This window comes from Rhea pennata, chromosome 15 (assembly GCF_028389875.1).
Source record: "Rhea pennata isolate bPtePen1 chromosome 15, bPtePen1.pri, whole genome shotgun sequence".
NCBI classification, from domain to species: Eukaryota; Metazoa; Chordata; class Aves; order Rheiformes; family Rheidae; genus Rhea; species Rhea pennata.
Window position 1 is genome coordinate 17,410,227 of NC_084677.1, and position 16,681 is coordinate 17,426,907.

At 43.7% G+C, this 16,681-nt stretch overlaps 1 protein-coding gene across 1 annotated transcript; it reads left to right on the forward strand.

Annotated features, from left to right (window-relative positions):
* Nucleotides 1-2,721: 2,721 nt before the first annotated feature.
* C1QTNF8 (C1q and TNF related 8) lies at nt 2,722-14,326 on the forward strand. The gene is made up of 3 exons (XM_062588200.1): nt 2,722-3,027; nt 11,327-11,562; nt 12,568-14,326. Exons 2-3 carry the CDS (start codon nt 11,337-11,339, stop codon nt 13,113-13,115), a joined length of 774 nt encoding a protein of 257 aa, XP_062444184.1. The 5' UTR covers nt 2,722-3,027; nt 11,327-11,336; the 3' UTR covers nt 13,116-14,326.
* The last annotated feature ends 2,355 nt before the right edge of the window (nt 14,327-16,681 follow it).

The window sequence follows — 16,681 nt, forward strand, 5'->3', positions numbered from 1 at the left end:
GAGAAATCATTTCTTTTCTGAGTGACTGTTTTAACATCCCTTCGAAAGAGAGGCTGATAGATTTTTTTTTTCATGGTTGCTTTTGAAAGGCCACATTTTCCCTCCTCCCTGCTTGGAGACTTCATTTGCCTGTTTCCTCGCATCTTGTACCTGGCATCTCCTCCCCAGGCCCAGCCGCTTTCTTTGGGCTTGGGTTGGAGACCGCTGCTGCGTCACTCGCCTCTGCAGCGGGAGGGGACCCAGCCCGTGTCGCCGGGTCTCCGGGAAGCGTGGGCTGGAGGACTCCAGCACTAACCCCAGAGGGTGAGTAATGGAGAGCTGGCTGCCACCTCGGACTGCGGGCAGGGACAGCAGAAGCCTCTCTGTTTTCTTCTCCTTGGTCCTCAGCATCAGAGATTGACCATGGGGCCAGCAGCACATGTAATTCTCCCCTCTCCTTTTGGTATTGGGGGGAGAGTCCTCAGCAGCCACTGCACCAGCTCCTATTCCTTCTTGTTGCAAATTTGGGATTTTTTTTAAAAAAAAGTACAGTGCATTTTAATCACCTGGTAGCTTTAATTAACAACACTAGCATAAAACTGTTCCCCCAGAAGTCATCTGCAAACCATTTGAGTGGTTGATTATATAACCCTGGTCCACCTACAGCTTTAAATGTTTTCTTTTTCCTTTAATTCTGCAAAGATATGCAAAAGCTGCTTTTCCCCTGCAATTGCTGACTTCCTGCCTCTCTCCACACCTACATCTATCGCCAACCCGAGCCCAGCCTGCTCCTGCCGTGGGCCCTGTGTCGGGACAGGCCGTGTGAGCCACAATGCAGAACAGCTGAAGACAGATTAAAAAGCCCAGGAGCTCCTGCATGCTAGCACCTGGAGCAGAGGCTGTAAATCTTTCTGAGGACCTCAGCTGAGCTGTTACCTGCCAGACTGGGTCTGGGAGTGACAGGGAAGCTTTGAAGGGGTTTTAAAAAAAAGGTAGAGAAGTTCCCAAGACACTCTTATGCCTCATCCTGCATTATGTAAGGCAGAGACTGCTTCCAAAAGAAGAGATATGGCCTGGCCAGCTTGCAGAACAACACCCACGCGGGCTGGTAAGGTATCAAACACTACGGTCCAGTCTAGGCCGTATGGGGGAGTTAGCTGGGGACTGATTATTTAAAGCCCTGAGTGATGATCTTAAGTAGGGGGAGAGTGATGACTTTTCTTTTCCTGAGGGTCTCTAAGGCAATCAAAAGCATTGCTGTTCCTTGAGCTTGAATGTAGGGACCATATGGGAGCTTGCACTAGGCAGGCTTTTAATTTTTTATCTTCTTCTTTAACAATTAATAGGGAGCAATTAAAGAGAAGAAGAAAACTCACTTTAAATAAAAGCTACTAATGTGCATCCTCCCCCCCCCCCCCCCCAAGGGTTGGAAATGACCAAATCTGCAATTTTAGGGTAACAAAACCCAGACACTGAAATCACACAGCAGTTGTGCAGTGCTCTTTTGCCTGTAGTCAGGGAGATGAAGGAGATGGGCGTGAGTGTTTGGGGGGATTTTTGTTTGTATGTTTTTTTTGTTTTTTTTTTTTTTTTTGTTTGTTTTGTTTTTAGCATGCCATCCAGCCCAGGTGCCTGTTCCTCGCTGGCCCAAGCAACTTTGCCCTTTTTCAAGGGATCCCTGAGGCAGCCTGTGCTACAAAGTACATTACCTCCCAACCGAAGCGCTGGGCCGCAGCGGCGTGCCGAGGTGTTGTACGTCTTGCACGCTGCCCTGAGCAGCGAGGAGGCAGCGCTGTATCCCCCCGCGCTTCCCCAGTGGGATTTGCATGCTGCCCAGGCCAGCGTGTGCTGCACCAGCCAGCAAGGCTGCCTGCTGCCCAGAAAATGCCCTCAGCTCCCCCCAGTGTGCAGATGGTCTCCACACCTCCCCTCCTGTGCACACCCCTGGCACGCACTGCCTTAATTAACTGCTGTTAATTAGAGTAGTCAACGATTTTATCATGGAGTTAACTATTATGTTTATGTGAAATAGTGGCAACCTGCTGTCTAGCTGTTTCTAGGCTGTTGTGGGAATTTTAGTGTGAAGCATAACATGAGGTTGGCCCTCAAAGAGTAGGGATGGGAGAGTGCTCTGGAAACACCGCCTGAGGAAGCGTCACCTCTGTGCTCACGCTGCACTTGACCTTTGCATCCTTTCCCTTCCGTGGGATGCTAACAGTCACTGCATCCTAGCACTGATCATCTGGCATGATGCTTTATCCCTCAAACTTCTCAAGCAGGGGGAAGATTGACTGTAGGGAAATTAGGATACTTTTTCAATGGGAAGATACTGCAGCTGCACATCAGCTTCTTGAGATTTGCTCCAATTTTGCTTTTATAGGAACAAAGTGGTATCAGTTGCTTTTCAGTAGGGATCTTCTTCTAGCACTTGTCCTTTACCTGAAGTCAGTGCAGAGGCAGTTTCCATTGCTGCACCACATCAAGGGGCTTCTGCCACTTTTGCAGCTAGTGCACAAAAGTCAGAGCTGCTCTTGTTCTGTTTTTTTGGAGTTTGTTTCCTTTCTTTGGGCAATTTCAGCATCTTTTTAGGCAGGAGAAAAATTATTTCCATCTGATCTCAGCACTTTCTTCCTTGGCTGGAACATTGACTGTGGTTTTGAGTCTGTGGTTTTTGATTTTCTTTTTTTTTTCTTTTTTTAATTCTTTTTTTTTTTTTTTAAGTCTTCGTTTCCATCATTGAGAGAGGCGCTGTGCAACCCGACAGACTAGCTGCACATACTAAAATCTATAACAGGACAAAAAATCAGGAACCCAGCACAAGTTGATGCAAGCAAAGAAACAAGGAAAAAGCCCTGCTTTTGCGAACAACCTAACTGCTGGGTTTCATAAGGAGTCGGGCTGACATTCAGTGTTTCACTTGGACTCCAGCTAGGAAGCTGCAGCAGCCACCGAAGACTAAAAAAACCTAGATGAACAGCAGCTTTCATATTATGAATCTTTATAAGCAACATCAAGGAAACTAAGAGACAGGGGATTCTGACCCGCAAGGTAAGTTAAATAGATCTGATTAAGTTGGGGGGGAGGAATGCTTTTGACACAGAGAACAAAGTGTTCCCACTCTGCAGAAGCAGGTTGCTTGGGTGAATCATAAAAAAGAGGTGGTCTCTGCCTGTGCTACTTTGTCTCCCTTTTTCTGCTTCTGCAGCAGGCAAAGTAAGTGCAAAGCCAGGTTACTGCTGACCTGGCTTTAACTTGTTCCTACTAACACTCCTCATTTCATTATCACCCTTTGCACGGTGGAGCGGACACTTCTTCATAGCCTGATTTTGCTCTTTGCTGCAGTTGAGCAGGGGGAGCCCCGTCCCGCAGGGTCCGGACACGGCTCCTGTTTGTCTGCCGGCTTTCTCAGCCCGGCAAGAGCCCAGACGGAAAGCAATGAGCTGTTTCCTGGAGCCCTCCGCAGACGTGGAAACTTTCAAGGCACTATGCTTCTCCCGCCTCGCCGGCAAGCTGCAGTTGTTTGAAATGCACCGCTTTTTCCTGAGCGGTGAGCAGGAATGCGCCGCGGTGCCAGCAGAGCCTGCCAGAGCCGTCGGCAGAGGAGCGCCAGAGTGGCACGCAGGGCCGGGCAGCAGGGACCGGGGCAGCTCCCGCGGACCTGGGGCAGCAAAGTGTCCTAACTGCCCTGGGGAAACAGCTCCCCGCACTATTTATGCAGGTAGAAAGCCGAGTCCTCGGCGCAGCTGAGTCGGTGATGGCAAGTCACGGAAAAACGACGTTTCCGCTGGGAAGAGCGAAGGAGAGTTGAGTCTAGGCCAACTTACTTCATCTGAGAAGTTGCCCTGCAGATGACTTAACTGTAACTTGTCTTGTGCCTCCGCGAGGCAGGGCTGAATCACCGTCTGGGCTCGCTACGAAAACGGGACCGCTTTCAAAGACCCGCCTTGCCTAGAGCAGGGCCACTTCCAGGATGCTGCAGACATGCGCCTGGCGCAGGAGGTGCGGTCAGGGAAAGGAGAACAAGAGCAAGAGTCATTTGTTCAGGAACTGGTAGGCTTCCTTTTGCTGTGTGGTTAAGGGTGATAACGACCCCTCTCACAGGCCAGGAAATGCGATACCACAAGAGAATTTAGGTGCCTGCATACACACGAGCACTTCCATGCCTACACATCCTGTTTTCCCATATAGTGCTTGCATGTCCTGCATAAAAGCCATACAATTCATGAGTTTTAGATATGTGCAGGTAATGGGAGGGGCAGTTTGCTCAGGAGCCTCATCTCTCCCTGGGGGAAGGATGTACGTGGGAAGGCATGGTTGGTGGGAACATACAGTGACCATCAGCTGCTGCTGCTTGAGAGCCACCACGCAGTAGAAGTGAAGGTATTTTCACAGGGATGTAAAAGCAAGTGCAGCTCCTCGCTGGACAAAGGGATTAAGACAATTTACCCACTTTGGAAACAGGCTTATGTTAAAACAGCAGCAGAAAATAAAAAGAACTACCCAGGTAATTAGAAATGGAGCAATAAACTCTCTGCCCCGTGGCTGACTAGATGTTTACCTAGCCCTTACAACCTGTGGATGCAGATCAATATTCCTGCACCTCTCCATAGCCAGATCCTAGGTTTGCCTCCATGCCTGCTCCAGGCACGTTTACCATGTGAGCCATGGCCTCGTGCTGCCTCAGCTTTCCCAGCAGTGTTTCCAGCACCTCTTCTGAAGATCTCCAGCATGTTGTATAAACACTGCGGTCAGGAGGGCGTTAGCGCGTTAACAGAGGTCATCTGCAAACGATTGTGGACAGTGGAAATTTTTAGACTACATTGCTTTTTGGGATCCAAGTACTCCTATCTGCAAGCTCTCATGGCTGCAAGTGTGCTCCTCAAACTCCATTTGTGCTGAGGATCTTGGCTGTGGTTCTGGCTGAGGCGTCGCCTGGGAGAGGAGCTGCCCTGAGTTGTGCTGTGAGGTGCCGTAGTTGAACAAAACTGCTGCACTGCCCAGGCTCTGCCCTGGAAAAAAATACAGGCTCTTTCAGCATTTCGTGGCTTTTCTACAATGAATTGTTCATGAAGAAATTTTAGATTCTCCAGGGGGGAAAAAAAGCCCGTGCAAACCACCTGCAAGAGGAAGTCCAGTGTTCAGACAAACCCAGCACTGCCAGTCTTTTGTTTCCCACCGCTGAAGATGTGAGGCAGTCTAGAGCACTGAGGAGGTTGGGACTTGTAAGAAGACAAAAGGTAAAAAAGCAGAATTGGAATATTTTCCATCTTTGGAATGATGCCAAGGTTTGAGTCTGACACATCCATGTGTTTTCCATCTCTACTGTACAAGAAGGGTTTTAGTCTTAACTGCACTCTTGGGTTGTGAGTCAAGATATATCACTAATTAAAATGGGCAGTGGCTGATGTTGTTTTATGTGCAGTGAATTTAAAGCAAAGATAGTCATAGATTGCTTTACTGAGGAAAGTCCTAGGATGAGCAGAAAGCAGAACGTTAGCAGAAAATTAAAGAGCCGTTCAGGGATCCAGAAAGAATTTCTGCCTCGTGAACGCTCAGTATTGCAGTGTGTGATCTCAGCACACTTACGAGTGGGATTTATTCTCGGAGTGTCCCTGCAAGGTAAGGCCGTGCTTCCACCGTACCCAGTGAAAATGCAGGCCTGGAGTAGGTTAATGTAGACCTGTGCCTTTAACGTGTGAGAGGACAAGACCTAGGAGCCCCATAGGTGTTGGCTACTTGCAGTGCTCAAGGTAACTTGTTACCTCTGTAGGGCAGTGTGGAGGTACCTGTCACGGGTTGGCCAAGGGCTATGGTTAGTGGTGTTGACCTATGTTGCTAACCATGGGAAACACCTCTTGGTCAAGCCTCGAGGCTGATTTGTTTGGCAGCTGATGGATGCAGAGGCACAGGATCACAGGGAAGGAGCCTGTTTCCTCTGTTTGCAGAGCAATTAAGCTACTTTTGCAGGTATTCTTGGGATCTCTTATCTTTTCTGTTGCCCAGGTTGTTGTTTTATATGGAAGTGTTAGAATTCTTCAAGTGCAAGGAGTCATTAAAAAGCTCTGCATGACTAAATGCATCTCATACCTAAACTGCCTACTTTGAACTTTAATCTTAAACTTGATCATGAACTATCTAGAAAAAGAACAATCTAGGTGCTCTCACTAGCTGTAATAGTGTCAAGAAAATATATTTGAATAAGAAACTGCACAGAGGAAAAAAGAATCACTTCATTTAACATGCTAAACTGGAACTAATGGTTTCCCTACTTCCCTAGCAGAGGTTTTGTGGCATCTCAAAAACCCTGCATGGAAGGAACTTAGGTTTTCTTGCTGGCGTAGATACTGGGAATGCCAGGTGTTGCAGGAAAATCAGCACTTCAGGTGCAGATTGTTAAAAGCAGGTGAAAGATGGGTAAATAAAAAGCTTGTTGGATTATGTTTAAGGTAGGGGACTTTCAAGGTCAATGTAGGGCAAAAACATGCTACTCAATCTTATGTTCTGGCTTGGATTAAACTTGATAGTAATGATGCAAGTGTCTTTAGTGCAATAGCATACTCACCAGTACTTATGCCTGAGCCCTGCCAGTGCAGGAGGTGTTAACGGGTTTGTATCACTAATTTTCTTTAGAAAGAAAGGCATGGATGTACAAAATGGTCGGAACAATGAGAATGCTTGAAGCTAATGCAAAAAGACAGACATTTTCATTAGACATTTTCTTGCAGCTTTGGGCCGGGCAGAAATACTTAACCACAGCCCTTTGTTAGTATTTTAACATTGACTTTCTACTCAGAAATTCAGAGGAGAAGAAAAGGGATGGAAGAAACAAATAGTATTTTTAAACGTTAGCTAAAGGCAGTTTGAGTCAAAGGAACTTTTTATTGCATTTAAATAGCCCTCCTTCAGTAACATGCATTCTAATTTTATAATGAAGACAAACAACCACCAACCATCATCGTCATATACACCCTGAGCCAAAACCCAGTGAAGTTAATTGCCTTTTCATCAGGTTCAGATATCTCATTTCATGGTTCATAACTTTTCATCTTATTTGCCAAAATATAGTTAAAAGCAGATATGCCCGTTTAGCATATGCAGAATTTCTACTTCCTTGATATTAGATTAAATACACTTTTTGGGGGGATGGTGGTGGTTTCTGTCCTGTTCCTGCTTCTAGAGGCCATAGGCTGTGCTATGTTCCATGGTTTTGGAGTGAGGAAGACTTTTTAGTGAAAATCTGATGCCCTGCTTTCATGGTGAGGATGCATTAACGTCGGAGCCCACAGGCAAGTCTACTTTGCTGTTAGATAGTTAACATAAAGGAATTAGCAGCAAAATCTCCAGCTGACAAGAAGTTTGGGAGAGGTGGGAGCTCCTCAAAGTGCAGATAATAGCTCTGTATGCTTTTCCATATATTATTTCTGAAAAACAGTATTGGACATGAGAGCTGGGCCTAAAGGGCAGGACCTGAATGCCTGGTGCCTGGGAAAGTTCAGAGACGTAGAGCCCTTATCTGGCTGTGCAGCATTACGCTCAGCCTTCTAGTGAACTCCCTGTGTCACAAACACATCGCAAAAGTTTCAGAAACATCAAAATAATTTCCCCTTTTCTACATATTGCAGCAAGATTTTCAGCTGAAACATTTCAAATTCATCATTAATCAAGTATTTCAAAATGAACCCAAACTAGGAAAGAGTCAAAGACCCTGAAATGAAGGCGAGAAGAGAGAAGGGGGTGGGGGGGATTGAGAGAGGAAGAGCTAAGATTATCTTCTGGTCTTCAGGTGAAACATTTACAGATTCCAAAGTTTCTGAAGATAGGAGACCAGTTTTCCTCCTGTCCATTCCAGTAAGATGTCTGTGCCTATCATCATCTTTCCTGACAGGAAAAACAAGGTCTGAGATGAACCAGGTTGCATTTTGCAGGTTCCTGGTATGGAAAGCAAAGACAGTAATTTATACTTCCAGTTTTGATTGGTTGCTTTCAGGATGTTCCTGTCTGTCTCTTGCGAGGTATCATGAAGGATGACCGAATAGGAACGTACTCAGCTCTGCAGTCTCAGGGCATTCAGTGTGGTACTAATGCATCATCTGAGGCACTAACGAGCATGTCACATTGGTGTGTGAAGGAGGATAGATGTCCCTCCAGTGCAGGAATCTGAGTGATGTTCAGAGGAGACAGCCTCCCAGATCTGTACTCTCTCGTGAGTCATGGCCTTATTAGACCGAATGCAAGTCTGTCATTCGCTGTCTTCTGGAGAAGATAAACCTGCTCAGCTGAAGTCAAATCCATCACTGCCACGCATGACAAAATAAGGTCACAATAATTATCTCTAAGGAAAAAAAACAAATCGCTGAAAATGATCCTTAGCTTTATCTCACAGATCTTATGTTTTTAGTTCCATCTTCTTATCTTTTACCTCTTTTTTTGAGCTGTCATGTTTGACTTCACCACCACCATGAAGGTTATTCTTGCTGCTTCTCTGAAATTCAGCTCAAATCATTTTTCTCCAGGTGGATACGATTCTCTTACAAACCCAAGTTTTTTCCCTTTGCTTTTTGCACATTTTGATTTGTCTGTTCTGAGGTTTTTCCTTCATCTGATCTCTGATTTCATACTAGATATCTTTCAAATCTAATCGGTATTGTTGAATTCATTTTATTTTCCTATAGCCATGAGTTCTTTCTCTCTCCAATTTTTTTCTTTTTATTGTATGTCTTTTCCTGTCCTCTTCTAACTCTTATGAATAGACTGTAAATCTAAAAATCTGTTTATTGACATCTGTCATTAGGGTTTCACCTAACCACAGATGTTGCAACCAAATACATGTTTCTGCTACTTCATTAGACTGTTCAACCACCTTCAGTAGGGAAGGTAATGGCTGAAACATGCACAGAAGCAAGGCTTAGGTTGGCCTTATGTTCACAGGTCTGGCTATTTCTGGAAGATTACACCATTTTGGAATGTAAAAGCATGAAGGAAAATAGGGAGGGGGAAGGAGAATCAGTTTTAGGATGTTCAGAACTGATTGAATTTTTGTCTGGTTGGTCTCATTTTTCCAAAAGCAATTTTTAGCCAATAACTTGAGTTATTATTCTTCATGAATCATGCAAGTAGTCACAATTTCTTCAATGAGTGCTTAGATTATAGTAATATAAAATGTGCACAAACTGAACAGTGATTTTTTTTTTTTTTTACCTAGACTTTTTTTCTTTAAGTCACTTGGTGTATGACTTCTAAAAACAGGAAAGTCTTTCATCTTAAGGAGAATAATGGCCTATAAAACATAAAGGTAATTTCTTCATATTTATGAATCCTTTCCCTTCCACCCATCATGAATACCGTTCTTAATGAATGTTCTTTCTCCTTCATGGAGGTATTATAAGCAACTATATCCCCAGATTTTAATGATCTGATAATGTAATAAATGCCATATACTTCATTCCCAAGTTACTGACTACCCACACTCCTGAGGACTAAATACTTAATCCCATGGACAATGTTTTCCCAGTTGCGTGGAACTTGTAGTGAATGTGGGATACTCCTTAGACATTATGTGAACACAAAAACTCCAGTCTGCTTCAGAATAGACCCTAAAAGAGTTTGTGGAACCCAAATGTTCTCTGCAGTCCAAGCTTTCTGTTTCGGTCACATACAGGTTGCTTAGGGCCTTCTAGCCATTTAGACTTACATAGCACCTCTGTTCCTATTTTGCAGCACAAAGATGGCTTAAAAAACATATTGCAAATTAGAAAGGACTTAATGAAAATAAGAATTCAGGTCCTGAACACTGATCTGAAAGGAATATTAATCCCTTCTGAGATTTGTACCTAGAATGAGGTGCAATTATGAGTAGAAAGATCCTTTCAAGTTATGACAGATTTGATGAAAGAACATTCAACCACTGTCAGAAGGAAAGTTATTATATTGCTACTAATAAATATTCATCAGGTTTCTGGGGAGTTAAATTACACCAAGTAATAAAAGGTGTGAATGACAGTTCCTTTGGGGCAGGTAAGAACTGGAAGAAAACATCTCCCAGGAATGCTCATATAATCCAAACACCTTGCCCCTATTGACACTTCTTTTCATATTCTCTTGATTAGTCTGTTTTCTGCCCAGTAAAGCTTTTGTAAAGCTCCAGCCTGCGAAACTCTCCATCCTCTGTCTCATTCACAATGGTCCAAAACCCAGAAGGGTCCTTTTGGGTGCTTTGTGTTATTTCTGACACCTAAGACATCTATCTTCCCCACCTATCCCGTGAATTAAAGCTAGTATGAGAGGAGCTGTAAAAGCCTGTTCCCAACCTGAAGTCAACAAGAGCCCATCTGACTAATTGGGCTTTGGATAAGGTCCAAAAGGGCATATTGCCAGAAGCTGTCTTGTGTGAAACACCACTGCAATCACTAGAATGACACTAATTGTATGTGGTATGAGGATGCCTTCTCCTGTCTCCATCTCTTCCCATTCCAGGAAGGAGGCTGATGAGCTAGCAGAAAACTCTTCCTGTTCTCCACCTGAAATGTTTTCTGTCTGTTCATTTCATCCACTGTTCAGGGTTTTGGAGTTTGCCAGTAGCAGCTGAAAATGTAACAGGAGAACTTAAGGACTAGTGTTTGTGCAGAGCAAATCGCACTTTGGTCTGTGTTTGGTGTAGTATTTGGCTTTCTACTCTGCATGTTGGAAAATACAAATAGGAAGTGTACACAGAGGTTCTCCTAGAAACAGCAAATGGATATGGCCAAAGCCATGAACTGCTTGGCTAGGTCGCCTTGGAAAGCAATTACCAACAGAAGACAGAGGAACTATTCAAAGAGATAAAATAATTTATTTTCTTTTAATCTAGTTTCTCTTCAAGTTTGGTTTGATCCTTATTTAAATCAAGTTTCATTTCCTCCATCTGATTTTGTGTTTTTAGGATGTTGATAGAAAAAATGGTAACTAACAGTAACACTTGTGTATTTTATCCGGTGCCTTTTGCAATAGCAAGACAGCATGTGTGCCTTGACCAGAGATTGCTACCAATTTCTTCAAGCATCTCAGCTTATCTCAACAATCTTTTCTTTTGTGTGTACCTGCACCTGTATGTGTGCCTTTTGTGTATCTTTTAACAGATACTTCAACTGTAAGTAATGCAAGACCAGGACTGTCTTTTCTGTTGCTTGTAAACAGCACACAGTGGGGCACCTCTGCTGCCCAGAGTCTCTTGGTGCCACTACAAGATAGGCTAATAATTAATCGGAAGAAGTGCACCTTGCAATAACATTAACAGGTGGCCTATCAGTTGCTCTAATTTGAATCACCATGTTAATCATTTCTATTCCTTTGCCTGGTCCAACTGGCTTAGCCGAAAGAAGATGAGTGCTGTGTTTCTCGTGCTTTTGGTGTCCACTGCAAATGTCGGTGCCTTGCTGGAAGAGGGCCAGCTGAGACGGGAGCCTCGGCGCCTGTCGTGTGTGCGGTGCTGCCGGCCTTCAGAGCAGCCCGTCCCCATCGCCTCCTCGCGGTACACGAGGATGAGCAATGACCCTGCCTATTCACTTCCCAAAGTCCAGCCCACCATAGATATCACCATCCTCAAAGGTGGGTAAAGCTGACACTTTTTTTGTCTTACATGTTCACGCTTTTTTGCAAGATGTGCTCCTCCCCCACGCTGAGAAACCTATTTTATATTATTTACTGAAAAAAAGGTCAAGGGGTGACATGACACAGGCAATACATGCGTGCGAGCAAGAAGAGATGACAAAAAGCTCTAATTCTTCAGGAAAAGACAATGTGAAACTGTATCACTGGAAGCTTAGGTTAGACCACACTAGAAACCAGCTGCAAATGTTATCTCAGAATCACAAAAAGGTAGAATAAGGTATAAAGAATGAGCACACTCTTACTTACTTTTTCATATCACATTTCTGTCTCATTATGGTAGAGCTCAAAGAAAAGTTAAGCATATCAGAGACATCACAGGGAGTTCTGCAAGCAGGAATTTGTAGATTGGACAAACCCAGCAGCCTCCCAGGCCCAAACCAGACCTCAGCCAAATCTGCAAATTTTTCTTGCCTGCCCTTCTGCACAGAGGGGCTGTGCGTGTAAACAGTTGGGCCAGCCGGTGGAGTTTCACTGTCGGAATTATTTTGAACATTGACGTGACCTCAGTGGAGCCAAGATTTTACCTGTCATTTTTTCCTTTTTGTTCCATTCATATTGTTACTCACATCTGAATTGGCATTTTTTTCCTGTTCCCAGAGATAAGGGCCTAAACTTTGTAGATTAACAGTGCCCAAATGGAGGCACTGTTAAAAACTCAGTAACTTAGAGCTTGTCAATATACTTAGAACTGCCCACGCCTGGAAACTACATCAGAAGTGGCTTGTTCATGTAATGAGTGGCCAGTCAGTGAGAGAGCATCATCTCATGATGATGCAAAACTGAGATTGAGAAGGGGGCCAATGTCTGACTGATGTGTCTAGATACCTGTGTTTGTCAAAACAGTATTTGATTAAGTACTTTGGTAGTTGTCTCCAGCTGGATGTGTCTGCCGCTAGGGCTTCCCATGCTTGTCTTTGACAAGGTTTTCCTTTATGCTCACAGGTGAGAAGGGTGAAATGGGAGAAAAAGGGTACCCTGGAGCAGTGGGAAAGGAAGGAGAGAGAGGTCTACGTGGCTATAATGGACGAAAGGGCCAGAAAGGCCAGCCTGGCCCGCAAGGCCATTCCTGCAAGCAGCTCTATGCTGCTTTTTCAGTGGGTCGGAGAAAACCCCTTCATAGCTCAGACTATTTCCAGCACGTCATTTTTGACACGGAGTTTGTGAACCTCTACAAGCACTTCAACATGTTCTCGGGGAAGTTCTTCTGCTATGTGCCAGGAGTCTACTACTTCAGCCTCAATGTCCACACCTGGAACTTCAAGGAGACCTATCTACACTTGATGAAGAACGAGAAAGAGATGGCCATCCTCTATGCTCAGCCCAGTGATCGGAGCATCATGCAGAGCCAAAGCCTGATGCTGGACCTGCAGGAAGGAGAGGAGGTCTGGGTGCGGATGTTCAAGCGAGAGCGAGAAAATGCCATCTATAGTGAGGAGTCTGATGTTTACATCATCTTCAATGGCCATCTAATCAAGCCAGCTGTAGAGTAGCTGTTCTTCAGCTTTAGGCTCCAAGCTTTGGTAGGGATTTTGCCAGATGCATTAACATTTTCCCTCTTAGAAGTGCACATGTCTAGCTCCACTTGGAAAGATTATGGCTGGCAGCATCTTGGCCTGTGGATGGGGACATCTGTGCAGGCCACGGAGAGGGTGTCCGTGTGGATGGAGGGGCTGGTGTTCTGAGGTTATGCAAATTGTGTGAGTACAGAGAAGGCTTTAACCCTTCTGTGCTCCTGCAGATGAAGCACACAGAAGGCCTCAGTCTGCAGCCCAGTATAGGTTCCCAGTAACATCTATGGCTGAATAGTCTGCCAGGTCCGTAGCAAAAATTTAACCTCTTTGCTCTGCTTTAAAGAAGACATTTTAATTAGATCTAAGGACCATCTTCAGATACCAGTTAAGGAATGTAATTACTCCTACAGCATTACTGAGATATCTTTGCAACGTGCAGTAACTGCTAATAAAATGAAGTGTCCACATTCTGCCATCATTTACACCAGCTCCAGCTCTACTCGGGGGGGGGGGGGAGGGGCAAGAATGCAGCACGGTTTAGAAGAATATATTGCACAGTACTTTTACTCAAAATTATGTTTTTGTTCCATTTCATGTAATATTACATCCTGAGAGCATAATGTGAGAATTGCATAAATAACAGCACACTGATCTGGCAAAGCTATTTCAGAGGCACATAGTTTCAAGCACAAGTGTTGCCGCATGCAATAACTTTGCCAGACTGCTGTATTCTTAACAACACTTCCCTCATAAGAACATCCAGCATGGGTGGAAATCTGTATTTTCCATTTCAATGAAAACTATGGGCCCTACCTTAGGATCTGATTTATGAATACTCACTGCTGAGTGGGAATTTAAGGACATCAGCATTTCTGAACATTACTGTCTTATAGCTCACTAATTTCTAGAAACTGGAGAAGAAAATCAGGAAGAAAAAATATTTTATTGCAAACAGTGATTTGTTTTTTGTAAAATGTACTGATATAACAGCGGAGAGGTACATGCAGCAGCAAGAAGCCTTGTTTTCAGCAGTTCCTCTTCCCCAGAGCCCCAGTCTCTTGTTTGCATTGTAAAACGTTTGTATGAACGATGGAGCAAAAGGTCTTGCTATGCAGACTGCTTCAGTGCTGTACCTCCTCTATCCACAGCTGTTTAGAAAAGTCGCTAAAATAAAGATAGTGCTTTGAGTACCCCGGCTTTGTTTATCTTATTTCCATGTGCTTTTCACAGTACAGGACTAAAAGCAGCAGTCTGAACATCCAGTCCCACATAATCATCTAGGGTGGCAATTTTATTTACTTTAGTGCCAAAAGACTCCAGAAACTAGAGTGTCACCTTCAATTCCTTTCCTTGCAGGCTGGTAAACAGCTGTCATCTGGTATCAAGAAGAGGAGTTAACAACCTCTTGCTGAAAAGTAGATACCAAACTTCTTAAAGGTCTCACAACCTTAGTGAAGAGAGAAACTTTTAAACTAGCCTATCTGCAAAGTGAAAGTGTGGTGAAAATGGATCCGTGCGCCTTGAAACATCATGTCAAGCACTGCTTCCATCACAGCCTGCAGCAGCTCTGTGAAGGGAGAGCGGGAAACTCTCACGGCTTTAAAAAATGCTCCCAAAGGACAGCAAAGACGTTTTATGTGGATTCTCTCCTGACCTGCTATCAAATACCCCAGCAGCTTCAGTCAGGCCATTGCACAGCATTTCCTTTTTCTTTTTTTCTTTTTTTTTTTTCTTTCCCTCCTTCCTTAAAAAAAGCTTCCTAATCTGCAGTTTCCATTAGGGTGGTGGTAAAAGCCCTAATGGCTGCATTGCTTATTTGCAGCATGCAACTTAGCACTGAGAGCACTAACAGGGAGATGCCAGAGCAAACACCCACAACCAGAAACATCCCCACTGCATTGGACTCAGTGATGGCATCTGCAGTTTGTTTTTCCCTAGCTGTACATCACATTGGAGAGAGCTTAAAAGCTTTTTTTTTTTTTTTTTTTTTTTTGCTTTGTTTCTAGCTTTTGCAGCTGCAGAAAGTCATACCTCGCTGCCTGGCTGGTTTTAGGGTACCGCTGGCAGAGGGGCACGTGGGCTGCGCAGAGAGGCTTGTGGCAGAGCAGGGATCATTCAGCAAGGCTGAAACCACCATGGGGCTGTCTAACATTCTTCACATATTGAGTGGTTTCACCACAGCTTCGTCTCGCCCTTTCTGTAGCTTGCTGCACTGACTATGATTAAAAAGAAAAAAAAAAACAATCTAGCCCTCTTAAAATGTCATAGCCAGCTGGAGTTATTGACAGCGCTTAATCCAGCGCTAGAAAAAAAACACACACAGAGTGTGTTTATGTTCAACCTGCACTGATTCTGGAAAAGTTACTTGCTACTAGGAAGCAAGGAAAAATCCATATATACATATTTATATATACATATGTATATCTTCCTAACACCTCTGTAACATGCAATTAGAGAGACTCTGATTAGCTAAATGATAGCACACATTCAAAATGCTCTTGACTGATATGTCAGTGTTATAAGTAGGTAAATCACTAAAGCCACATTCGCTTCAGGTGCTGAATAACCTTTCAAACAAATCAAAGTGATTGCTGCTGTATGCACATTAATACTGTTAACTATTTGTATTGAAGAACTAGAACTTTCACTTCACAACATCAGAAACCAAAAGGAAAAACAGCCGTGGAACTAGAGGTTGCACTGCTGGTGCTGCAGACAAAGCCTCCTGTTCAGCTTGGCATTCAAATACAGTTTCAGATACAGATATTTAGAGGATACAGATGCACTACTCATATTTTAGACTGCACATATCAGAACAAAGTTGCTATTAGGATTTTACTGGTTTTGTTTACACATGCTTAAAAAAATTATTTCCTAATTTTTGGAAAAAAATGTACAAAGAAATTTCTGCAGCCACCTTTTGAATGCACCTATCGTTTTTCTCCAATTTCAAGGGCTAGAATAAACATCCCTATTTGGAGAAATTTAATAAGCCAATCCCAGCGTACAAATATTTGAGACCTACTCATAAACATACAGGCAGTTTGCCAGGGCCTCTCATATGGTAGAATTTAAATTCCTTCTTTCCAGGAATACGTGGCATGGACAACTAGACTTAACAAAAAAAGCTTTTAAGGTTTTCTCTTTTGAAGAGAAGAAAATAGAGGAGGTTAGGGCTGAAATCTAAATGAAAAGGAAATAAGAAACCTTAATTTGTATTTCTTTTACAATTATTTTCCCTAAATTGGCACTTCTCATTTCATGCTTTGAAAAAAAAAATCACCAGGTGTCTGTCAGAATTTCCTTTCTGAGTTCTGCAGTGAGCAGTATTGTACACAGAAGTGGTGAAACGGTCTCAACCCACTGTAAATCCCAGGCACATTTTATTAATAAATTTTAGTTCTCTTATGTGTCCCTTTAACCTAAGAATCCTTGCAGAAGATAAAGTCCCCATGGCACAAGGCACTAGTAAACCAAATTGCCAAAATAATCTGCCTTTTTTCCCTCGAGCACAGCCAGAAAGGGCACTGCCAGTGAAGGTCAGA

What these genes read in the sequence shown, in the direction of transcription:
- C1QTNF8 (XM_062588200.1), top strand. Translation starts at nt 11,337, where the DNA reads ATGAGTGCTGTGTTTCTCGTGCTTTTGGTGTCCACTGCAAATGTCGGT. An exon ending in AGATATCACCATCCTCAAAG is followed by an intron (nt 11,563 to 12,567) that starts GTGGGTAAAGCT and finishes TTATGCTCACAG; the next exon opens with GTGAGAAGGGTGAAATGGGA.